The 25,622-nt window shown below is 41.0% G+C and overlaps 1 protein-coding gene across 11 annotated transcripts in view; it reads left to right on the forward strand.

Annotated features, from left to right (window-relative positions):
• Positions 1–25,622, forward strand: part of KALRN (kalirin RhoGEF kinase) — a 701,923-nt gene that overhangs the window by 412,754 nt on the left and 263,547 nt on the right. For 8 of the 11 annotated variants that reach the window (XM_036018206.1, XM_028504792.2, XM_036018209.1 and 5 more), the window contains exons 15-18: positions 6,971–7,137; positions 13,942–14,061; positions 20,202–20,420; positions 23,435–23,584. In XM_036018206.1, coding sequence (XP_035874099.1) covers positions 6,971–7,137; positions 13,942–14,061; positions 20,202–20,420; positions 23,435–23,584 — 656 coding nt within the window. The remainder of the gene's footprint in view (positions 1–6,970; positions 7,138–13,941; positions 14,062–20,201; positions 20,421–23,434; positions 23,585–25,622) is intronic. The other 3 variants (XM_036018207.1, XM_036018210.1, XM_036018212.1) reach the window with 1 other exon arrangement.

Here is a 25,622-nt window from a genome sequence, read left to right on the forward strand (position 1 = left end):
TGATCATGAAGGATATTTAGAATCATGAGATTGTTAGGCAAGCCTTAGCAATCAAACTTAACTTTAGAGTACTGTGCTACTTTTAATGTATTTGTAGGATAAGTAGTGACTAAATCCTGGGCATGCAAAGGAACTTTACTTCTAACCAGAGGAGAGACAAGCTAGGAAATTCTATTCATTGTGGTCAGCATAGTCCTTCTTTGAAGTTTCATCTGTGTTGTGAATAGGTCTGTGCCCCAGACAGCCCCAGGAAGGGCCACTCACATTATAGTTTATCTGGTGTCTGTTTTATGACAATACCCAGGCCCCACTCTGAGATACCTGATTTAACAACCTCTCAGTCAGGTGGGCATCTGAATTTTGGGCATCAGCAAAACTCCTCAGGTGATTCCACCGTGAAGCCAGGGCTGAGATCACTGCTTTTCATCACAATGGTTAAATCACAACAGCCGATACCTATGAAATGCATGCCCCAGGACAGGGGCATCCCAAATGTGGTTCCCAGATCAGCAGCATCAACATCACCACTGGAGCGCTTGTTAGAAATGCAAGTTTAAGGGCCCATCCCTACAAACTATCACATCAGAATCTCCTGGGGGCCAGCCCAACAATCTGTGTTTCAAAGCCCTCCAGATAATCCTGGTGTGTCACTGCTGATCTAGGACCTTGCTTCTCAAACTGTGGGCTCTAGGCCAGCACCATCAGCATCACCAAGTGCTAATTAGAAATGCAGGATTCCAGACCTTTTCCCTCAGTATTGATGTGTCTGGCAAGAGAAGGGCTTGTCTGCCTGAAAACCCATGGCACTTAGGACCAGGGTTCTGGCATGATCTGGGGAAAGCCCACCTCTGTTCCAATGGCTAGGTATCCATAGCAACAGGAAGACTGCCGGGAGCTTGCATTCCCTGGAGACTGCTTAAGACTGGGGGTTAGTTGTACTTGGCAGCCGCCTTAACCATGAGGGCTGAGTGGGTGAAAACTCCCCAGGCAGATGGGCTGCCCACCCCCACGGTATCCTGTTCTAGAACTGAGTTTTGTCAAAAGAGGCTGGATTGGCCTCCTCAGCCCTCTCTGCTGGGACTGGTTGTTCCTCTGCTCCTGCCACATTTAGCTGCTCAGTCTGGCATAGCCCCTCAGGCTTCAAAGGGAATGAATCCAGGGGTTTCAGGGATGCTCACTCTGCCGCTGAGTGCCTGGTCCTCAGTGGAGGCATCTGTCTCATCCCTGGCTTAGAGGAGGGGAGCACACAGTCGTGTCAGAGCTGGGGAGTGGGGGTGGAGGTTGGGAGGGACTCAAATGGAACTTGCACCCCTGTGGCCGAAGAATGTGGGACTTCAGAGACACAGGACTGAGGCAATAAAGATGATAATTTATTATGTACATCTAATGAACTATATTTGAACTAGGAGTAAAATTAATTGCTGTGTTAGAAAAGGACAATAAGCAAAATTAAGAGTTGGTTGGTATTTAGCTCTTCATGTTAAATTAATTAAGGGCGTATATTTTGATTTTGTAGGAGTAAGTGGAAGTGGAAAATTTTCATACACTTATTTTCAGGTATGAAGTTTATAACATTGAACATCAGGTTCTACTAAATCTCTCTAGGTGCTAACAACTCTAGCCAATGCAAAGACTTTGCTTAAATCAACATCAGCCTTAGGAATAGAAGGCAGAAGAGGAATAATTTCTTCACTTGCTCATCGTTTCTTCCTCACTGTAGTATTATCTATGTGAGCCTCAAGTTGGAGGTATTTGCTGGTAATAATCAAGTTGGAGAAAATGTGCTTGCTGAATTCAAGAAGTTGGAAATGTGTTTTCTTTCTCTTTAGACCTTACTTTGTTTCTGTCTAGTGTGGCAGGTGGACCTTGATTCCTAAAGTCCTCTCCACTTCTTACCTTCCATGATTCAGCCTCACTACCTTCTTTGATTATGCCCAGGTCTCTCCTTAATGTAATCTGACAATGAGACTGTTATACCTGACTTTAGGAACAAGACAAGAGCCATATATCCTATGGATATATTCCTTTTGTGGTTTAATCAAAGCTTCAAGTTCTCTCTTTATGCAAGGCTTTGAAGACTCTTTGGAGTCTGTAGCAGTGATGCTTCAAATATAATACTATGCTTGAGAAGATTCCAGCCACAGTATTTGAAAATAAATAAATTTTTAAATAAGTTTTGGGGGATCACTCTTCTTCTTGAGCACAGAGGTTAAGAGTACAGGTAGGAGAGGAAGACTGCTTGGCTTGGCATTCTACCACATCTCTTACTATCTGGGTGTCCTTGAGCATATGCTTACTCTCCGAGCCTCGCTTTCCTCTGGAAAATGGTGATCATGGGAATAAAAACCAGAGAGAGTCATTGTGAAGATGCAGTGGGATAATACACAAGGGTGCCAAGGGCTCCATAAAGCTTGATAATGATTACATATTACACTAGTATTCCAGCACATAGGGCATTTGGTTGGGGTTACTTTTGTTCCTGTAGCATCTTCAGCAGCATGAGGGCAGGACTCTTTCTTCCTTCTCTTTATATTCCCAGCATCTAGCAGAGTCGTTATGTCTTGCCTATAGCAAGTTCTAATAATGGTGTCTGCTGAGTCATGAAGACTAAACATAGTGTGGGTGAAACAAATGTAGGCAAAAATAATGATCCATAAATAATTTTACTTATCTCATAAAAGGAAGGAAAGACCTGTGTTTTTCCAAAATGGAAGCTACTCTGGGGTCAGTGGGAACGTGGATCTGGTTGGGGCTGAGGGGAGGGCAGGCGAGAACTTGAGGTAAAGCAATAGTTCTGAAGACCTGGCTGCACATTTAGAAAATACATGGAGAACTTCTAAAAATATCTAGGGTGGGGGCACACCCCTCAGGGATCCTTAGTTAATTGGTCTGGAGTGGGTCCAGAGTCTTTTAAACTTCCCAGGTGATTTTAATGTAGGGCCAAGATTGAGAATACTGATCTAAAAACCTGATTAAAGGACTTTGTAATTTCTGAACTGGTGTGCTGAGGCAGTGATGCAGAAAGAAGAGTGGGGTGGGAAGGAGAAAGGAGAAAAGAAGATGTTCTCTGTCTGAGGCAGATACATATTTTAAAAACACTGTCAAGAAACACATTACAGGCCCTGGCTGGTATGGCCCAGTGGTTGAGTGCTGGCCTACAAACCAAAGGGTCACCGGTTCAATTCCCAGCCAGGGCACATGCCTGGGTTGTGGGCCAGATCCCTAGTAGGGGGTGTGCAAGAGGCAACCATACATTGATGTTGCTCTCTCTCTTTTTCTCTTCCTTCCTCTCCCTAAAAAATAAATAAATACATTACAAGTATGTAATGAAAAAAAGAAACACATTACAAGTATGGATATTGTAGCTAGGAATACTGCTCTCACTAGACCATAGTCACCTCTCCTTAAGGAAACTAAAGTGGTTCCCTCAACCTGACAGCAAAGGAAAGCAAAGCAAGATTTTATTTTTAGCTGTGGCCTTGAGCCCCAAATAAATACAGTGCCGAACATTCTAGTAACTGAGTGTAGCTGAAAGAATATCTCTGTCCCCTGGATTGTTGGCAGTTGTACCATTTTATCCAGTGGTTTCCAGTCTTGTTTTCATGTTGGAATCACCCTGGGAGCTTTAAGACTTACTGATGTCTGGGACCCACCTCCAGAGATTCTGGTGTTCTTGGTCTGGGCCGTAGCCAGGACACAGTGATTTTTTAAAGTTTTCCAGATGAATCTAATGTGAGCCAAGGTTGAGAGCATGGGTCGAACAGCATCCCAACCACCACAGTTTCTAAGGAGACACCTTGAGCAAAGATTGGGTTCCCCAAAAAGTTCATTTGTTTTTTTCCATAAGATGGCTGTGGCTGTTTTTAACTGCATTCAAAACAGTTTTGTTAGATTATTTTGTGACAGCTGTCATATCAGCATGCATTTTTTTTAAAACTTATCAAGCTTGGTGAATTGTCGAACAGCCATATTAATATTGAAGATAAAAGAAAATGAGAAACATTTTTGGTATATTATGCTTTATTATCTCAAGAAAGGTAAAAAAACACAACTGAAATGCAAAAAATAAAAAAGATTTGTGCAGTGTATGGAGAAGGTGCTGTGACTGATCAAACGTATCAAAAGTGGTTTGCAAAGTTTCGTGCTGGAGATTTCTCCCTGGATGATGTTCCATGGTCAGTAGACCAGTTGAAGTTGACAGTGATCAAATCAAGACATTAATTGAGAACAATCAATGATATACCATGTGGGAGATAACTGACATGCTCAAAATATCCAAGTTAATAAAGTTATTGGTGAAATGAAAAATGTATCTTTCATTTTATGGAAAAAACTAAACAGACTGTATGGTCAACCCAATATATAAACACCTGACAATAAGATTTTATATTTACATTTTATACAAGGCATTCAATAGTCCCATCAGTCAGTAACCAATAGTGAATATATTCCTTTCCCAAGGGAAAGAAGAAGTGGGAAAAAGGATATTTTTTAGCCAGCAAAATGCCACATACTATATATGCTTTATCTCCTAGTCTTCATGACACCCCTAAAAGTCTTTCTATGGATTCCCGTTTTACCTCGTCTCTGAGAGGATACTGAGCCCAGAGACTCACCATAACAAGTTGCAGACCATGGATTCAAAGTTGACACATGTCCTTCATCAAAGCTCTCAGGTACTTTCCACCACAGCTCATGACCTGAGCTCCTCCCTAGAGTGGCCCATGTGTTCACTGTACAGGTATTGACTGAGTGTTATGAGTCAAGCACTGTGCTGGCTCCTAAAGATACAGGGAAGCATAAGACAGACATGGACCTAGTGTCCATGTGTACGCATTCCTGAGAGAACACACAAGTTATAAGGAACCAATGTCATTGGAAGTGTCCTGATGGAGGGATGGGTACAGAACATTGTGGGAGCATATCAGAAAGAATCTTCAGTACAACATCTTATTAAGGAGACTGACAAACTATTTCATTACAAATATATTTTACTACTTGATGCAAAGAACATTCTTTTATAAAAAAAAGTTCTATTGATTTTAGAGAGAGAAACATGGATGTGAGAGAGAAGCATTGATTGGTCACCTCCCATATATGCCCTGACTGGGAATCAAACCCCCAACCTTTTGGTGTAGGCAATGATCCAACCAACTGAGCCATACCATCCAGGGTCGAACGAACATTCTTGTTGCATTTCTGAGATCCTCTGAGGATAATAGTTAAGCCCATGATTAGATCAAGAGGAGTAATGTCGACACAAGAAAGCTTTATTTGCTGTTGATTGGTGGGCATGTACTAATTGATGGGTTTTAACTGGGACTCATGTCAATGTGTAGGGGGCAGTGGGAGAGAGGGGTGAGTTTGTATTCTTCTAGGTGTAGCTGGAGTAGGTCTTCATGTTTTTCCCATTCTCCATCCACAACAAGATATGCTGTCGAGGAAGGGCTGCAGAGGTGTCATAGGCATCATCTTTGCCCATTCTGTTTTCTGTTTGTCTCATAAAACAGTCTCAAGCAAGGTAGATGAAAATATAGGGCTTGCCTCAGGGCAGGCTGCAAGCCTCTTCTGGATGATCCCTCAGCAGGGAGATGGCCTCTTTGATGAGTTACTAGGCTTAGAGAGCCTATTTACATGCAGTGAGCCATAAGCTTTCCATAGGAAGACACTTTGCCCACACCCAGCATACTAAACACCAGACACACGTGCAGAATGAAAATGAGCTGGAAAAACATCTGCATTGTGGCTGGAAGGGAAGAGCATCTACTTCTGCAGATGGATTTTTTAATACTAACCCAAGGATATGTTTATTGATTTTATGGAGAGGGGAAGGGGAAAGAGAGAGAAAGCAAAAGAGAGAAACAGGGATCTGTTGCCTCCAGTCTGCACCCTGATGGGGGACTGATCGTGCAACCTAGGTGTGTGCTCTGACTGGAGATCAAACCCGCAACCTTTGGGTGCACAGATGACACTCCAAGCAACTGAGCCACCCGGCCAGGGCTGCAGATGGATTTTAATTAGATTTTTAGAAAGTAAAAGTAAACATAGGGGTCAAGGGTCATTCCATTTTGCTGAGCATTGTAGAGGTAGAAATTTTTGTGTTCCTTCCTATTTTTTATTTCAGTCAAGGAGATGTTCTACCTCATCGTCTTGGTGACTGAAAATAGTAAGTGGAAGGAGTTGACTGCCAAAAGAACAAGCCGTTCTTTTCTGTTTCCCACAGATATTTCAGGAGCTAGGACTTGATTATGAAACTGACAAAAAATAAACATGAAAAGATACTGAAATTATTACCATGTAACACCAGAAATTTTTTTTCCTACTCTCCCATATTGTCCTTATGTAAAGCACTATTTTTGCCTCTATAGAAATGAATTTCCTTTAGTGTGTACGGACATCCTGACTGTATTCCACAGGTGAATTGGTGAAGGCAGTGATGAATTTCTTCTGATGGTTCAGTAAGAGCAGTGGGGAAGTCTCCCAAAGAGGATTTCTTTTTCAGGTGGCCATACCTTGAGATTGGTGGTTTCCCCATCTGATCAGCTAATGAGAGTGTGTCTTGGGCAGAAGTTCCTGAGACAGAGTCTTTTTTGGCCTCATTTTGTATTTTCCAATATTATCCAGAGGCTGGTTGGTGAATATTCTGGGTGTTGGCAAATGTCCTATCAGAGACTGCTGAGTGCTGTCTCGTCTGGGGACGGGCTTTCAGAGAGCACCTCTCCCTAAATCCAGTTGATAATAAGGAGCTGACCATCTACTGGAAATTATTCCCAGGCAAAAGAGATGGCATGTTTGAGCATCCCAAAAAAAGCCAGTTATGGCAATCTGTCCAATTTCATGGAGAAATATTGTAGAGGTTGGGAGAATACTGAAATGGCTATTTCTAAATTTCAGCTTTCATATGCATAGTGAACAAATTGTAGTCTTTGCAGTACTACCTGGTTTTTAATTGTTTATTTCTCTAAATCAGGAATTGAGTTAATCTGTGAGAAGGACATTGATCTGGCAGCCCAGGTGCAAGAGCTGCTGGAGTTTCTGCACGAGAAGCAGCACGAACTGGAGCTCAACGCAGAGCAGACTCATAAGCGGCTGGAGCAGTGCCTCCAACTGCGGCACCTCCAGGCCGAGGTCAAACAGGTGAGCCTGGCTCTTCCACCTTCAACTCGGGCTTCCCACTTGGCTGGGTCAGCCACAGGTGTACACAGACCTTAGGAAATAAGTAAGTTAAGGAATGGTTGTATTTGTTTCTGAAAGCTAGGCTGCCATCTATTGGACCTAACAAATAGACCTAATGGGACAATGGCTCAAACAACAAATGCAAAATTTCTCTTTCATAACAATCTAAGCAGAACATTCCCAAGTTATCCCCAGTATTTTACTTTCCTTTGTGCCTTCAATCCTGGCATACAGGTCATGGGAAATACATATCGTTTATCAACAAATATATTAAGCCTTCAGAGCTGGGTTGATTAATTTGAGGCATCTGTGTGTCTAGTACAGTACCTGACACATAGCTGATAGTACATGGTAGCAGTTGCTGTCATTCTTTTCAGTGTGTGTGTGGTTCTGATAAATTTTTCTTATCATGTTAAAGTGAACTTTAAAGGAAAAAAGTTATCTATGAGACATTATACTAGCTATTTTTCTAAAGACATATACCAAGATGTCTAGGAATCTCTAGGGATGTAACAATGACCAATAGTACAACAAAAAAATATTACAGCCCTGGCCAGGTGGCTCAGTTGGTTGGAGTGTCGTCCCATGCACAAAAAGATTGTGGGTTCAACTCCCAGTCAGGGCACATGCCCAGGTTGCAAGTTTGATCCCCAGTTGGAGTGTGTAAAGGAGGCAACCGATCAATGTTTTTCTCACATCAATGTTTTTCTCTCTGTCTCTGTCTCTCTCTCTCTCTCTCTGTGTCTCTCCTAACCCCTCCCCACCTCTCTAAAATCAATGAACATATGCCCAGGTGAAGATTTTTTTTAAGCTACAGATTTTTTTTTATGTGTAGTAACTGCTAGATCTTTTAGATTTAAGTCTATTAATATACCACAGGGAACAAATACATCATATTTGATTTAATTATTACTAGGTCCCTTATTGTCAGGATATTTTTTGTTAATGCCTCTTTTAGTTATTGCATTGTTGTTTATTATAATGGGCAAAAAAATCTTCTCTGCTCCACTTCTCATACAGTCATTGCTCGGCCGAAGCCCAAACATGCTGTGCTAAAGATTCATCAGTGAGCCCCAAGCAAGACCAGATCACAGCACTGCTGTCCAAGTTGTTTTCTGCTTCATTACACTGGGATCACTTCTGAATCTCTGGAGAAAAATATTGTCCATGGGGACACAGTACAAATCCTGGCAGGCCCAGAGCTGTGATGAGCATACAAATCTGAAACTCTTGTCAGTAATGATAGTAGTTTCTTTTCATAGAAGTACTTCCTCATTTGTGATCTCATTTTGGAACAAGCAGGGGGCGGGGAGTGGTGTGTGTTTACTTTACAAATGAGGAAACTGAGGTACCAGAGGATCAGTGCTTGCTGGGCCTTGACTAACTCAAGCTGAAACTTGAGCCCAGGCCTCCTAAATCCAAAGTCCTATAATCTGCCTCTTCAAAGCCCCACACCCACTCTGGGGTTTTGGGAGAAAGAGAAAAAAGCCTTCCAACACAACTCAGTATGGGATATTCTTGGCCTCTGTAGCAGTCCATGTGAGTAGACAGGTGGGCACAGTTTATGCCTGGTAGCAAGGGTGGTGCCTGCCCGATCTCAGTGGGCTCCCCCAGGTCATGGGAGTTCTCCTCCATTCTTCATGCTCAGCTGTTTCTGCCAGTGGATAGTGATCTGAACAAAGAGGATAACATGAAAATGATCCCTGTTTGACTTTAAAGTGAATATATGCTTTTGCTTCTGTTCCTGGTTTTTTAATTTTATTTATTTATTTATTTATTTTTGCTCCAGCATTAATAGTAGAGCCAACACTAATTATATTCTTTTGACTAATATGAAAATGGAAATGAGTGGTCATCCTCCAAGAATACATCCTGTATGGAATGGGGAGCTGGGATGATGATACATAGTTTGTCAGATGGGACAGTAAAATATCTCCTTGTGATCTGTACACATTTCCATTCAGTATTTCATGAGTTGGAGAACAAAAAAAGGAATTATTCTATGGGGGTGAGAAAACTCCTTCTCCCCACCACACAGTGGGATCGTAGTTCAAAAATGGTACTGGATTGTTAGAATCAGGCTTTAGGAAAACGGTGAAGGCCTTTGCAAAGAACAGTGGCCCTTGGGGATGACAAGGGACTGCTGCTCGGCGAGCCACCACGCCTCATTAGACAGACTTGTTTTCCACGTCAGTGTAAGACTCTTTCTTTAGAGAGTTGTCTAATCCAGTTTTAGAGAAGGCATTTGTGTTTGATGGAAGTTGGTGGAGCGGGAAATATTGACTTGGAAGCTGTTGACACTTGGAAAGAGGGAGTTAATTTAGATGTTAGTATTGATCGGTGGGGCTAAATTTAGACACCAGCTTGAGAGTTTCTCTTTTGAATATACTCTCAAAAAAGAAAAAAAAAAGGGCATTTAATTGAACTATCAGTAATGGAGACAGAAGGGGAGAGGACAATGGCTATTATACATACAGCTCTGCTATTAGAGCTCTCACAGATTAAAGGTTTAAGTGTGGCCATCATAACCGTAAATCATTACCTCACAGTTATATGAAACTGAAGTTTTGAGGAGTGGCAATGTCACAGACATTAAACTGAAAATTATTTTCAAGTATTAAGGGCAAAGGAAATTGATTGATGCAACTGATTTTTTTTTTTTCTGAGGGATTACCTGGGACTTTGTATCTAAGATAAATGCCCAATTACATCTAGGAAAATGTTGAATCTTGAAGGGAAACCACTCTTTTGATTATAGTCCATGGTCCAGGACCACCCAGATGTCCCTTTTCTTCTAGAAAAATAGTTCAGATTATTCTCCAAATTCCATAGAATGCTCTGATTGCTTTGCAGGAAAATTGCTACTCAGGTAAAGATGACCTCACATTTATTAGATAATTCAGAAAGATTTGGAAAACCCATTTAATGGACATAAAACTAAATGAATTTCCATGTGTATTCCTACAGAGCAGTGCATTTGGCAGAAAATAGCTCAAAATGGATTTATAAGATTTTGGGGCTCTCAGCTATGGGGAAAGAAATCATACATATTTTTTTACTAAAGATGTTGACAAAATTAGCCCTGTGGACCAAATACATTTGCATATGATCAAGATGGACATTCAAAACAAAGGAGAAAATATTATTCTGCCCTCATTTTCTTGTCAAGAATACTGTGTTCAGTTGGGTTCACTGTACGTGAAACTTAGAAAGGACTTGGAATAGATCCAAAAGAGAGACAACCAAAGGGACAAGTACTACCCATTTGTTTCAAAATGGAGATAATGAAGAAGGCACATGGTCACAATTTATAAAACTATGATGGGTGAATCCATACAGTCTTAAAAACCTTGAATTTTTAAAACTAGAAGACATTGGCCCTGGCTGGTGTAGCTCAGTGGATTGAGTGCAGGCTATGAACCAAAGGGTCATTAGTTCAATTCCCAGTCAGGGCACATGCCTGGGTTGTGGGCCAGGTCCCCAGTGGGGCCAAATGAAAGGCTACCACACATTGATGTTTCATTCCCTTTCTTTCTCCATGTCTTCCCCTCTCTCTAAAAATAAATAAATAAAACCTTAAAAAAAAACCTAAAAGACACTGAAAACATGAGAGGCTCCCAGTTACCATCTGAGGAGCTGATGGTTTTTCCTGTGGTTGGAGTGGCAGAAATGGCTGTGTCTTGTAATGCTTTCTGCAGTAGAAACCTTAGACTCAATGGCTTTGAGTACAACCTTAGAGATCTGTCATTGATATTACCTAGAGAATACAGCCATATACAAGCAGCTTCCCCAGCCTACATGGTGACAGGGTCCAGTCTGCTTAGATGGACATCCACCTAAGTTATTTGTGGACACCTGCATGCAGTTAACCAAGTCCAGCCTTCTTCTAACCCAGGGTTATCTGAGCTTCCTTGGCCTGAGGAAGCAGTAAGTCTCCATTTTCCTTTCCCCCTCTCAGGTCTGACTGAGCTGAATTCGTTGCCTCGCTCTAAGTCCCCAAGCAGCAATATTTTTCATGTCCTTATTTCTACAAAGTTAAGTTTCTCTGGTATCCCATGTCTCTGAATTTTGAAAGAAGTATAGAATGTTAGGGCCAAAGTGACCTTCAAAGACCATCTAACCTATAGGTAAGCTGTTCTCTCAATGACTGATCAGCATAAAATATTAATCTGACAGATTACACCTTATGGTTTGCAAATACTTTTACATTAATTATTTCATTACATCTTCTTAACCCTGTGACTTAGGCAAGAAAATTGTTACCATTTTACAGAAAAGAAAACTGAGCTTCAGAGAGATGAAATGTTTCCAAAGTCAAGCACCTCAAGATTAGTAGGTCCAACATTTTCTCATTTTTATTACAATATTCCTTCTCCTTTGCACTCATTTGCAAAGTGGATGCTCATGAAGAATAAATAACCAACTTTATGAACCAGGAAGACAAAGGACTACAGTAATAGGAAGTTATACCAACAAGAGTTATCATTAATAAGAGTACAAAAAAGTGATAACAAAATAGCTACAGTACCTACCTAACATCAGAAGGCCCAGAATACAAGTACTGGGACAAAAACTAACATTCCTAGACTTTTTCTTTTCTCATTGTGAGAGGTACAAATGAAGAACCATAGCATTAACTAGCTTTGCTCAAAAACTAAAAATCATCACCACCACCAGCCTCCTGCTATACGTATTATAGTATGTTGCATCAAGACTGATACTGAAAGTGAAGGTACCGTTATCCTAAATTTACAGATGAGAAAACTGAGGCTCAGAAGTGTTAAGTGGTTTTGCCTGGTAGAACAAAGCCAGGTGTTCTGACTTAAGATTTTGTGCCCTTTCTCCACTATCCCAGTTCTGCTTCCAGGACTAATGCAGTCAGGGATCAGTCCCACTGCTGAACCCAAGGCCTGGATATAAACTGCCGTGCATTTTTTATCTTCCTAATATCAAATCTCCCACTTTAAAGTCCTGCAGTGCATTTGGACAATAAAAACAAACAAGATGTCAAGGATTTGGCATAATTTAATGAAAGAGGTAGAGACTGAAGCAAAATGCAATGAATCATAGCAAAAGGACTTACTTAGTTCAAAATATACATTGTGAGTTCCATTTTGCCAAGAGATAAAGCATCTTAGGCGTGTGATCCATGTATGCATGTACCCAAAATTACAGGCACCCTTTGGAAATCATTAGCACCCCTAGCCAGCCAGCCACAGTACACCAGTGGCATCAGAGATTTCACACATACACTCTGAGCAGTTGTTTCCTGCAGCTAATCACTGTACAGATTGGTACCTCATCCACAGTCTGCCAGGCTGGCCATGAGTCAACATCTCGATCCAGATAGCCTAGCTTCAGCGGGATTTCTGCCTCAGTGTCACCCATGCGCAACATGGCACCAGTCCTTTACCGCCCAAAGGACTCATTTGCAAAATGCCTGTGGGGGTTATGGCATAAGAGTCCAGAATTAGTATCTTTCTAATTATTTAATGTGAAGTTGAGAGGAGGGAAAAATAATTCTGAAACAGATTGAGGTGACTTCTGTTTATGTTGAAGTGATAGATGCATGGTATTTACTGATCTTGAAACTTCAAAAGCATTTTTTTCTCCACTAAAACTCTCAGATTCACTAATAAAGAAAATATTTGGCAATTTTTTGGTGACCAGACACAAGGCAGATTTTCAAGGCCTAATTCTTCTAGTTTGATTATTTGCACCAACTCTATTAGCTGGATAATCACCACATGTCCACTTCACCTAGGACTTTTAGACAGTGTCAGCTGTTTCTCTTTCTATTCTAATGCTCCCTAGCTGAGTGCTAACCAAGGCCACCTACAAATTTTATTCAGCCTAGTCATGGCCTCTACATAATTTAAATCATTTTTAACTTACTCTCCCTTTTTCTGGTGACCCAGTGTATGGATTTTTTATGCTATTTTGTTAATTTTCTTTTTCCTTCCTCCTGCCTTTGGGTTGCTTATTTACCAAAGCTCAAGCCTCTCTTCTCTTGGCTATTCTGCAAGGCATAGGTGGTTGCAGCCACTGCTTAGGTGTGACTAAATGCTCCTCATAGATCATCACTCACCCTTCCAAAACCATTACTGCATACCCACCATATGCAAGGTACTTTATGAGATGAAAATGTGACTAATATAATACTCTGCTTTTCTGGGAGTTTACAGTCTGAGGGAGGAAGTGAAATATAGGTCAAAACAACTGACCAAAGGCAGTCTGTGGTGAGTGCCATAAAGGTGGTAATGCAAAATGGTATGGTCGTGCTACATGACAAAGATGTTGTTTCTAATGGGGGTGACTAGGTATAGCAGATTTCAAGAAGTTATTAATATTTAAAATGGGCCTTAAAAAACAAAAGGAAAGAAAAGGGTAACCAACAGAGGAAATGTATTTATTTGCACTATTCTGTGTTGCAGAAGGAACTTCAGAAATGTGCATACAATGCAGCCAGATAAATTGATGTTTAAATTGAGTGGGTGAGGACATTGGGACAGAAGGATGATCAGGGTGGGGAAAGAATATATGAAGCTGGGAATGAGGTTGGTCCTTAAAGTAAGTACCTTAGGGCACAGGGTGCCAGGTAAGATTAGGAAGGTGACCATTTTAATTACCCAGACCCGTCCTGTCCTCTCTCCAACTGTAGGTAGAAGATAGCAAGCTCTGTGATGAAAGGGCCCATCAGAGAAGGCAACAGCTCTGCGGAAGCTGCAAAGGCCATTTATCTGTGTTCTTGTTCCAATTCCCCAGGTCCTGGGATGGATCCGCAATGGGGAGTCAATGCTCAACGCCAGCCTGGTCAATGCCAGCTCTTTGTCTGAAGCAGAGCAGCTGCAGCGGGAGCACGAACAGTTCCAGCTAGCCATCGAGGTAACACACAAATCTGGCTACACTGCCCTCCCTCCCCCTTTCTGCTCTGTGGTTCGGGCAGGATGATTCTTCCAGATGTGGGTATTCCTTAGTCTTTCTAGTGAAATTGTCCAGGTAGCCTTTCTACTGCCCAAGAACTGGTGGAGAAGTAAATGTAGGGTTCATCACCCCAAGGAGGCCTGGTGTTAGAAGACAAGTATTCACACTAAAAATGTGGATTTTCTTTCTTCATGTCTCATTTAGAGGAAGATTTAACCAAATGAGCATTTAGTGATTACAAAAATTATCAGGCTTCTCCTCAGTATATGAAACTAGCATATAATTGTCATCATAAACACGTCATTGGTACCCTTAACCTTCAGGGCCTTGGTATGTTGAGTTTCATATTCATTATGGACTAGGCACCATGTTAGAAATGTAAAGATCACACAGAATTGAGGATAAAAAAAGTACAAAAGTCACTACTAAATTAGAATTCCATTTTTAAATATTTAGTTTACAGGTAAGATTTGGATTCCATTGTCAGATTCTGCTTTTCAACAATAATCACAGGAGCAGATCACACTAGATAGTTTGCTTCACTGAAAATAGTTGTTCAATGATGCTGTTTTAAAGGCTCTTTTAAATAAAACTCCACTCAGGATAATTTAATATAAGTTTTATCTTGCTTTAAATAATACCTTTAATTATCTTTTCTACTAGAACATTGTCCTCCCCAGAGAGACTTGAGCTAATTGCTTTAGAATGGTGTGGGGAAAAAGAGTAGGAAATGGGACATGGGGATGGTATTAAAAATAAAATAAGTTCAGTACCAATGGGAAAAGAGATAAAGAGTGAAAAGTTCAAAGACATTCGTTACTTGCGTTTCAGTACAAAACCCAGCCCACTCCTGAGTGGGTAAGAAATGTAGAGGTGTTATCTTATACTAAAAAAAATTATTGTTAATGAGAATTTTCTACAACAATGATACATTTCAACTGTCTATGCCAATAAGTTTATGTTTAGCACAGCAATCCAACTGATTGCTAGTCATTTTTAGACTAGTATTGGTTGATTTGAACCATTTAATTTTCCAAAAGGCATCTTGTATGTGTGAGCATAGCAGGAACGTGAATGACATGTTTCTGTACGATTTCTGATATCTTCTAAGGGACCACTGCTTAGGATACTGTCTGGAATTTAAGATTTTAAAATATACTGAATACTACCCACACAGTATAAATAACTGTTTAAGAAAGAACTAACCAGAGGAGAAAAGTTGTGTTATCTATCATTAGCTGTCCCTACTGCATTTTGCTGGCATGCTCAGACATGAGTGTGTTGGGACCCACTTGCTGTAAAGAAAAAATCAGCAGTGGGGTTACAGTCAAGAGTTGGGCTCACAGTGGCCAAGGCCCCCCAGAGAGGCAGCGGTGAAGAGAACTAAGGTTTGTCAGTCAGGCCAGAGCAAGGGTGTGGAGCTGTGAGGGGTGCCAGACAGAGAGAGAAGACAGCTCTTGGCCACACCGCCTCCTTGTTTATCTTGAATGTGAAGGTTTATGTGCCTGGCGGGTAATTAAATTTTCAGTCCCTTAATCAAATGTTGGGAAAGTATCACTAAATGTCATGATGCTTTTGAGTATCTCAGCGAGCTAGTGAAAAATAGCGGGTAAATGCATTTGCAGCGCTATCAAAATGACCTTTCACATGACTTGCATATGCAGCATGTATTAATTTGTGTTAGATGCTGTGGCATCCTTAAAGAATAGAGGCTCACTAAACATCAATGTCTCTTACTTGCCTGAGTGCAACTTGATCAAATATCCTTGGAATTGACATTGAGACAGAGGTCCCTACAGAGTTTATGTGTATGGTTTCAAGAGGACATGGCAGAGCAGATAGGGTTGCTGGAAGATCTCGGGAATGCCAGGTAGGCAGGGTCTGCCAGAATAATGAAGAGAACAGAACGAGAATTTCAACATTTATTCCTCCTTGTAAGGTGGCCTGTGCTTCTCTCTAAATGTATCTGTTTACACCCGGTTCTGCACTGGGGGGAAATATACCAGGGGTGACTTAAGCAATTTGAAAGCAGATCCATCTAGTCTGCTTTGGCTTAACCCGTTCTGATGGTGTTGCTGGAGGCCATCACAGTGATTGCTGGTGGGGTACATAATTTGACTTCTTGGGCCCTAAGAAACAACCCTGGGTTCCAGAAGGGAAAATAAAATAGCTATAGGTAGGGTGATCATATAATTTATTACTAAAACAGAGGAACTTTTAAAAGTGAAGGAGGGAATTATTCGTAACTAAGCCAAAAAATAGGCATATACTAGAACTGTCATGGGTGAAGCAGGGTTTGTCACCCTAGCTTGGTGGCCTCATCAGTGTGAAGGTTTTGGTCTCACAAAAGGTCGTCAGAATTTTTACCTGAAGAAGGCTTGGCTTCAGGAAAACTCCCCAGAGCCATTCGGAATGCAGAGTAATAATATACAGCACCCAAAAGCATAGCTTTATCACCAAACTCAGATTATTATTTGTTAGTGGCTGATGTAAATAGTTAAGTAATCGTTATCTAGTAGTTATAACTGGATAATAAATTCAGTTGATTTGGTTCAATTTTCTTCCATGTTTTGCTACTAAATATTAGCACCTTTGATCCATAACTTAAAGATATAGCACTCAACAGGATTAGGTAAAGAGCAGAAATAAATGCAAAATAATGATTCAAACCTAGCAATGCAAAGATTATGTCATAAGCATGTGCATAAGAGTTTATCATTTTGGAAGTTAAAGGAGGAAGGGCTTCCCAGGACTATTAGATTATAGTGAGTTTTCAAATAAGGAAGAGGATTTATTATACAGTGTAAATTGTAGGAAAATTAAAATTACTCCTATACTGTCAGAGAAAAAGACATTATGACGGGTTTATGATGACAATTATATGCTAGTTTCATATACTGAAGAGAAGCCCGATAATTTTTGTAATCACTAAATGTCCATTTGGTTAAATCTTCCTCTGAATGAGACACTGAAAATTTTGTTCTAATCACTAGACATCAAACAATGTGATGTGATATAGTGGAAAAGATGTAGGTTTGGGGATAGATCAAACCTGAATCTTACTCTTGGTTTTATCACTTCCTTGGTTATATGTTTTTGGGCAAGTCACTTCACCAGCCTCGGTCACAGTTTCTTAATCTGTGAAGTGGGAATAGCAACACTTACCTTGCAGTAGTATCATGAGAACTAGAAAAAAATATGCATAAGCACAGTGCCTAGCACAGAGTATGTATTTGGCAAAATGACAGCTATTCAAGTGATTTTTAAAAAGTAGTCCTTGCCTGAGAGTTTCACAGTCTAAGTAAGGAGAATCAGCCACCTGTTAGATAGATGAGTGTTATAGTTCAGAAAAGGGTGGTTTTTAGTGAGACTCAGGCTATCTGAAAAGGCCTCTTTGAAGGAGGTGAGACTTGAGCTGAGTCTCAAAGGGTGACTGGAACGTAAGTGGGGAGAGGCTGAGGGGTGTTCATTAAAGGCAGAAAGAGTGACAGCAGCAAAAACAAAAGAGTGTCTGGTGTGTTTTCAAAGTACTTTGTATGTAAATAGTGGGTAATGACTGTACGGAAGTAGTTAGCACCCTATTATGAGAGGCTTTTAATAACATCCTCTAAAGTTTGGGCTTAATTTCATAGCAATGAGGGAACTAGTGAAGGCTTTTGAATTGAAAGAAGGGAGAGATGTTCATAGCATAAAGACAGAGTTTTAGAGCTGGAGAGTACATTAGAAGTCACTTCCTGTTACAGAAAATTAGTCTGCCCTCAGTGTAAGGGATGGATTGAATGGGCTAGAAACGGAAGGCAGGAATACTAGGGGGGTGACCAGCACAGCAGTCTAGACAGAAAGTGATGGGACTAGGCTGGGGTTTAGAGCAAGGAACAGTGGGCAAGAATGATGATGATGAAATTGTAATGTGGGGTGGCAGCGAGGAGGACACCGGCAACGAAACAGTAAACCACCGTGGGAAGACTGTTTCCCAGGCCAGAGGAGTTTAGTTTTAGATGTGGAGCTTGTGGAGATGTCCAACTGACTGGCATGGGCAGACAGACCGAGCTGAATTGGTGCCGCTGACCTGGGCAAGAGGTGTGATAGGCAGCTTACCCTTGCATCCCAACACAATTAAAGATAAGGGTCAGGTGTTGGGGTGAGAGATGTGGACTGAAGAGTCATTTACAAAGGAGAAATAATAGAAGTCAAGGAAATAATGGCAGCTCTGCAGAAGTTTTTTTTAAAAAAAGAAACAACCAAGAATGGGTCTTCGGGTACCTCTGCATTTAGGAGACAGGAAAAGAAAATGCTGCCGATAAATAAACCAGAGAAAGAAACTGGGGACCTATTGCCGGTCATTTCTGCCCATTAGTTTACTTTTTCCAGCTGTGCAGGAGCCCTAATGCTGATGTGGTCATCGGGATTGAAGGCTGACTCAGTGGCAAAGCAAGGGAATAAAGACGTCTAAGCTGCAAGAGGTGGTGTTAACATAGCTAACACTGGGTACAGATTCAGGAGACAGGGAAGGGAAGCCAGGAGGTGGTTGAGAGACTGGGAAAAATAACTAGGACCATGTGGATTGCCATCTGGGACGAGGGCGAAGGGGAAAGTAGAGGTGAGAAGGAGGGAGGTGTGCTCACACACAGGAAGTGAAGAATGGATGTGCTCTTGGGAACTGTCCTGGCACTGCTGCCTGAGAAGAAGAGATGAAATAATTCTAGAGTAAGTTACTGGGCTTCCAGCTGCTCACTTTCACTGCCAGCCGAGCTATTCTTTCCTAAAAGTGCAAGGGCCAAATTTGTACTGTGCCATTGGGTTGAAATGATCCCAGCAGTGGAGGCTGGGATAATATTAGCTCTTTAAAGTCCTGTGGCTCATCCACATCAGTCTTTCATTTTAATAAATTTTAATCCCAGGTGGCTCTCTCCCTGCCACCCAGTCCTCCAGCCTGGCGTCCCTATCTTCTACAGTTAATGTAAACTCAGAAGCTGCAAACCACATTGAGCCTGAATAAGAAAATAAGCCTTCTATGATGTACAGGGTCTAGCACAAATAATGCCCCTTCCTTATTACAAAATATTTTATTGTAAAATCATAAGCATGTAATTCTTTTTTTTTTCAATACACATCAAAATTCTTTTCAAGTGCTGGATCATGAAATGTCTCAATATAAATCAAAGTCTTGAAATCACAAAAAGTATATTCTATGATCACAACATATCAAATTAAAAATCAGTACCCATAAATTAACTAGAAATTGCCCAAATATTCTAAAAATTAAATATACTTTTTTGGAACATATCACACTCAAGCACACCATATGACATTTTAGGTGAAATGTTCAAATTGCTGTTCATCTCCTGCGAGACAAGACAGTCAACCACACTCAACCTACCAAACACCCTCAAGCAGGCGTTACTTCTGCTGGACCCTGCACATACACTCCTAAAGGCACATGCAGATAGTGCAGTAATGTGGGTACTGCGTGTTAAGCTGAAATGTCTACTGCACTGCTCTGTTCCCTTGGTGAGGTTACTAAGGGAGGGCGTGAGATGCTACTCTCCTGCTATATTAACCTGCCAAGTTGATTTCTTCTACTGGAACCCTTTCCAACTGATTGTTAATATTTAAAATGATTTCATTGTTGGCTCAGATTTGTGTTACAGGAATTTTTTATGTGCTGTTTATTTGATCTGTAAAATGGGACTGCAGCAGTAACCTCCTTTGAAAATGCATTATGATGAACAATTTTATGATTATATTTCAAAAGGAAACTTAACTAATGTATGAACTAATCAGATTATACAAAATTGTTATTTTTCTATACCATAGACACTGAAATGTCTTTAAGACCCATAGTGGTATAAGTAGAAGAGAAAGGGGTGGGGAACAGGAGTTATGGACCTAAGCGATTAGTTAATGAAAATGTATGATATTCTTTTTTTAATATATGCTTTAAAAACAATGATGTGTTAGTCATCGTGACAAAATCTTTGAATCAGTCATTTAAAACTCTTTAACTTTTCTGCATCTTCCCACTCACGCCTCACTCCACCCCCTCCCATACCACGCCTGGGTCGTTCCCATGGACCTTTCTCTCCTCCCCTTGTGCCCAGTCCCTCTTTCATGCCACTTCCTTGCAGAAGACGCACCAGAGTGCCCTGCAGGTGCAGCAGAAAGCTGAGGCACTGCTCCAGGCTGGCCACTACGATGCAGACGCCATCCGGGAATGTGCCGAAAAGGTGGCCCTCCATTGGCAGCAGCTCATGCTGAAGATGGAAGACCGGCTAAAACTGGTCAATGCCTCTGTGGCCTTTTACAAAACTTCTGAACAGGTGAGAGAAAGGGCTGTGAGATATGTGAGGCTGAGGTTGGTGGAGAATTATTTTCTGCGTCACACTGCTAATCTGCAGTATCTACCACAGCAAGAAGCCAGTCCTCTCAGTACTGACCTTTGAGAGGAGGAGAATGACTTGTGGAAAAACCATGATTGGCTTCCTTATAATGCTTCCATTAGAGAAGTAGACCATGTGATTTGCTTCTTATACATTTCTCAAACTTATTGGACCTAGCTGTTGAAATAGAAATTGGGTAGGTGTATACTGAATGCTAGGGTGGAGTGGTATAACAGTCAGCTACTGCCCCAGTAAAGCTGTGTAACAAAGCACCCAAAAGCTCAGTGGTGGACAACAATAAGCATTCATGTTTTTTACTTAAGTATCTGGAGCTCAGGTAGTCTTGGCTGAGCTTGGTAGAACAGGCTTCAAGCCGAAGGTGGGATTAGGTCTGTCCCCATGTCTCTCATCCTCCTTGACCAGCAGCTATTTGAGGCACATTTAGGGTGAAAGGCAGGAGTGCAAGATCTCAAAATCTATTGTGAAAGTGCATTTCAAGTCTCTGCTATGTCACATGCTCTAACAACCTTTGGGCCAAAAGAAGTCATTTACCTAAGCTTCCTATGGAAGCTGGGAAAGGACAGTGACAATTTGCTGAACATAATCTAATCTACCACAACCAGGTATTATGCATTGCTTGAAAAACATACAGTTCTTTCACTCATGGGGCTCCCAGACTAGTGGAGGAAACACAGCTCTCTGTCATTGGAGAACTATGCACCTAACTTGTGGGATGGTGTCATTGTGGGGAAAAAGGCAGGAATACATACAGCAGGGCCATAAAGATGCAGACCCGTTACTGTTGCGTCTGTACAGCAATGTGCACAAAAGCTAAGTGGGTTTTTTAATGATTTAGATTTTTTAATGTTAGGCAATTTTTCCCATAAAATAGAGGTTTAAAACAGAAGTGATTTTATTCCGTGTAAAACACTTCTCCTCATTCTAGTTGCTCCCTAGTAGAAATAGATTGGAGAGACACTCTCTTCTAGGTTGCTTAGAGGAGCCCTGGGGAAGTGTCTAGGAGCAAACACAGCATGTCTGTCAGAGGGCCCTGCAGCCAGTGTTCCTGCCTCCACACCTTCTCTCAGTCCTTCCTGCTGCTTCAGGGAGATGGTGCCTTCAATGGCCACAGAAGTGGGAGCAGCAGACAAAGATGGTCAAGAGCTCCCCAACTGATCTATAAAATTCAACACAATCCCAATCAACTCACAGCAAGCATTTTTTAATAAAAACTGATATGCTGATTACCTAAGATTTATATGGAAATGCAGAAAAACGACTTTGAAGAGGAAGAACAAAGTTGAAGGAGTTACACTTCCTGACTGGGAGGTTTACCTTAACGCTGCCGTGATCGAGACAGAACGGTGTTGGGTGTGAGCGTGGAGTCCACGGGACTGAGTAGCAGTTCCGGAAGTAGACCCACATATATACAATCAGTTAATTTTTGACAAAGAAATTTAATACATAAAGTTTTTTAAACAGATGATTCTGGACAACTGAATATTCATATAAAAATGAGGTTTAATCTCTGTTTACTATCATACACAAATTTTAACTTGAGATGGATCAAACTACTAAAGGGGACAGAGCACTACATTAAGTGTCAGGAAATTTGACCCCGAATTAACTTTGTGAAAGGTCACTTTGTAGCTCAAGATTTCTGTTTCTCTGACTATTAAATTAAAGGACTTAGGCTTGATAATCTTTTCAGCTTCCAAATTGGTTGAAGTCCAATTCTATGATGGGATAGATGTCAAGTACTTTTTTTCTTAGAGTTTTTGAATGTCTAGAATGTTTCCTCTGAAGATGTGAGCCGTCCTGCATGTTCACATGCCTTGTCTAAGGAGAGATGTGTGGTGCTAGAGAAGTCATCCAGAGTCCAGGGACAGGCCTCTCCTACACGAGAAGCTTGTTGTATGAGGGTGTCCTACCTGGGGCATCTTTCAGCTCAGTTCATAACTTAATAAATGTCCTGTCCAATGCCACACTCTCCATCAAGAAAGATAGCTTCCTCAGTCTGAGGAGGCCAAAGGTACTTATGGCTCTCGCCTACTGCCATAGTCAAGCAGGTAATCAAAGCCTATTGAAAGAAAGGCGAGGAATATGAATTTCTGTTTCCTGCCTCCTTCCCTGGGCCCTGACACGAGGCTGCCCTGGGCCTCCTACGGTTACACTCAGCCTAACTTTCCCTCCAAGCCCTACTCTCAGTGCTTTTGCTTTTGCTCTCTTGTGAGTTTATTTAAAAGGTCATTTAAAGGATGGCCTCTCAGCATTTTTCAAACTGAAAAAGCTCCTTAACTCTTTTTTAGGTTAACCCAAATTTGCTATCCCTCTAAAGGAAATGTACACTTTGCAATAGAAGGCCTGGAGGTGTCATCACCATATGGTATCTTGAGACATTCTTGCTGGGATATTTTTTCACAGGGAGAGGAAACATGGCATTCATTTATGGACCATACGTCCGTCACACAATATATAGGCAACTTCTTTATCTCTGCTTGAAACTGCTTCCTACAGAGCAATTACAGATGGTTGGGCAACCTGAGTATCTTCTCCAAACTTCACTTTCCTCTACTACTTAATTCACACAGTTATCGTGAAGTTATATCAATATGATATATAAAAAACACTCAAAAATTACATAGTATCCCTGTCCCCATATCATCATAGTATCATGAGTCCCCATAGCTTCAGTCTTTACCCACTGACTGTCAGAGGATGACTCCAAAATCCGTATTTCAGCCTCAGTCTATCTCCCAAGGTCTAGATGCTGGATCTCACTGCCTCCTGGACTTCTCTTAAATATCCCAAGGGTACTGCCTCCCTGAAACCTGCAAACTGAACTTTGAATAAAAAGTTGTGCAGCTGTACCGGGTTCTCTCTGCTGAAGGTCCTCATAAAATACTTCCCAACTGATTGATTTACTGAATCTTTTTGTTCCCATGATGCATTAGGTTTGTAGTGTCCTGGAGAGCTTAGAGCAAGAGTACCGGAGAGATGAGGACTGGTGTGGTGGACGGGATAAACTGGGGCCCGCAGCAGAGATCGACCACGTCATTCCTCTCATCAGTAAACATTTGGAACAAAAGGAGGCTTTTCTGAAGGTGAGAGCACTTTGTCATCCAAGGTCGGTGGCTTTAGCCTGTTCTTTCATCTACCTTCTTTGTCTCCCTCTTCCCCCTCTTCCCCCTCCTCTTCTCCCACCCCACCCCCACCCTCACTCTCACACACAATGCTTCATAAGGGCTTTCCATACCCCTGCTTTCTCTGGCTTCTTACCTAAAAGGCGGTATTTGTAGAGAAGATACTGGCTGGCTAACTTGAAAGGTTGAAAGGTCACACTTCAAGTGTTTACTGTATTTTGATGTGTATAATGTGCACTTTTCTGTTCAAATTTTTTAGGGAAAAATAAGGATGTGTATTATACATGGGTAGTACCTGAAATACCTGGGATCTGTTCTTGTGTTTTGTAATTATTTGTGATGTAAAATTTCTTGTACCATAATATGTTCAAAAATAAATGCTAAAATTCCTTTATAATACAAAGAACAAGTACCTAAATATAAATAAGTAAATAATTGAATTAAAATATTAAAATGAAAGATTTTTTTCCTGAAAGTTTGGGCCAGAAATGTGGGAGTGCATTATGCATGGCAAAATACAGTATTTCTCTCAGGGCTTTTTGTATAATTAGGTAGTGAAGGTGCACCATTACTACTGGTACCATGTTCAAATATCCCAATATCCCATTGATGTTAATTGAAAAAAATACATATTTTCACTTAGTCGTTTGGTTTATTAAAATATTTTAATTGAAATATATAAATGTAGATATGAAACAATATTAAAATAAATCTTTTATAAAGGGATAATGCAATGTTTAGGGCAAGAATTAAAAGCAATAAATGTATACATCTCACTTATTTATAAATTTAATAATTATCAATTACTTATCAATTAACACTGAGTATGCTGCTATATGAAGAGAGCAACACCTTATATTATTTTTCTTCTTTTTAATAGAGCTCTAGCCCCCCAGGGAGGAAGCACAGGAGCTGCCCTGAGCAGGCTTTCAGCGCCTGTGGGGAGTCCTGCTGACCCTCCCCCCGCCAGGCGTCAGTCTTTCCTTCGACAGAGTCTTCTGTGTTAAAACTTATCTGAAGCCTCCACTCACTCTCAGCTTTCCTGCTTTCGGGTTCTGCGTCCTCTCAGGTTCCTGAAAGTACAAAAGAGAATTTTTACACCCTGATATGTTGCCCCTAATTTTCTACAATTCTGTAATTAACTGCCTTCTATTAGGGATTTTCCCTACTGGACCACCTTAATGAGTTTTATTTTTATTCTTTTTTTTTAAGATGGCCTCCCTGGCCCTTCTCCCATGTATCTGTTGTCTGCACCTGCAGTCAATCAGCACCCTAAGTAACCAACTCTTACCATGTCCCTTCGTGACGATATCAAATAGAGAGATCAAATAGAAATTTTTCTATACGGGGCTTAAGATGATTTTAAAAGTCTTCCCCATTATAAAACAAAATTTAAAACAAAACTACTTAAATAGAGCATATCGAAGATTTTAAATAAAGGTATAAAGGTATTTCTTTATAAGATTAAATGCTTCTTTTGAAGAAGGAAAAAAGAAAATGTTCTGATTATATGTTTTCCAAATGTGCCTAAAACCGTAGTCCAGAAACTGCCTGTTGTTGTGGGAAGTACATACCCAATGGATGGGACACTAGTTACTCCATTTTGGGTTTCTTAGCTTTGAACCACCATCCAGCTGTTAAATTCATGGGCCTCTGGATGGACCTACCAGCAGTCTTTCCCAGAGGTCTTAAAAGCCATTGTTGCTAATGCAGCATTTAAACTATTTTATACTATATAATTTGTAGAATCAGATGCTAAGAATAAAAGGTTTTAAAATTTGACAGTTTTGCCCCAACCAGTTCACTCCATTGGGTAGTGTCGCCCCGATCTGCCAAGGTTGTAGGTGAGATCTCCAGTCAGAACACATACAAGAAGGAACCAGTGAATGCCTAAGTAAGTGGCACAACGAGTCTCTCTCTCCTTCTCTCCCTCCCTCTCTCTCCACCTCTTCCTCTCTCCTTCCCTCTCCTCCCCACCTTCTCTAAAATCAATAAATCA

Source organism: Phyllostomus discolor, chromosome 2, assembly GCF_004126475.2.
Source record: "Phyllostomus discolor isolate MPI-MPIP mPhyDis1 chromosome 2, mPhyDis1.pri.v3, whole genome shotgun sequence".
NCBI lineage: Eukaryota > Metazoa > Chordata > Mammalia > Chiroptera > Phyllostomidae > Phyllostomus > Phyllostomus discolor.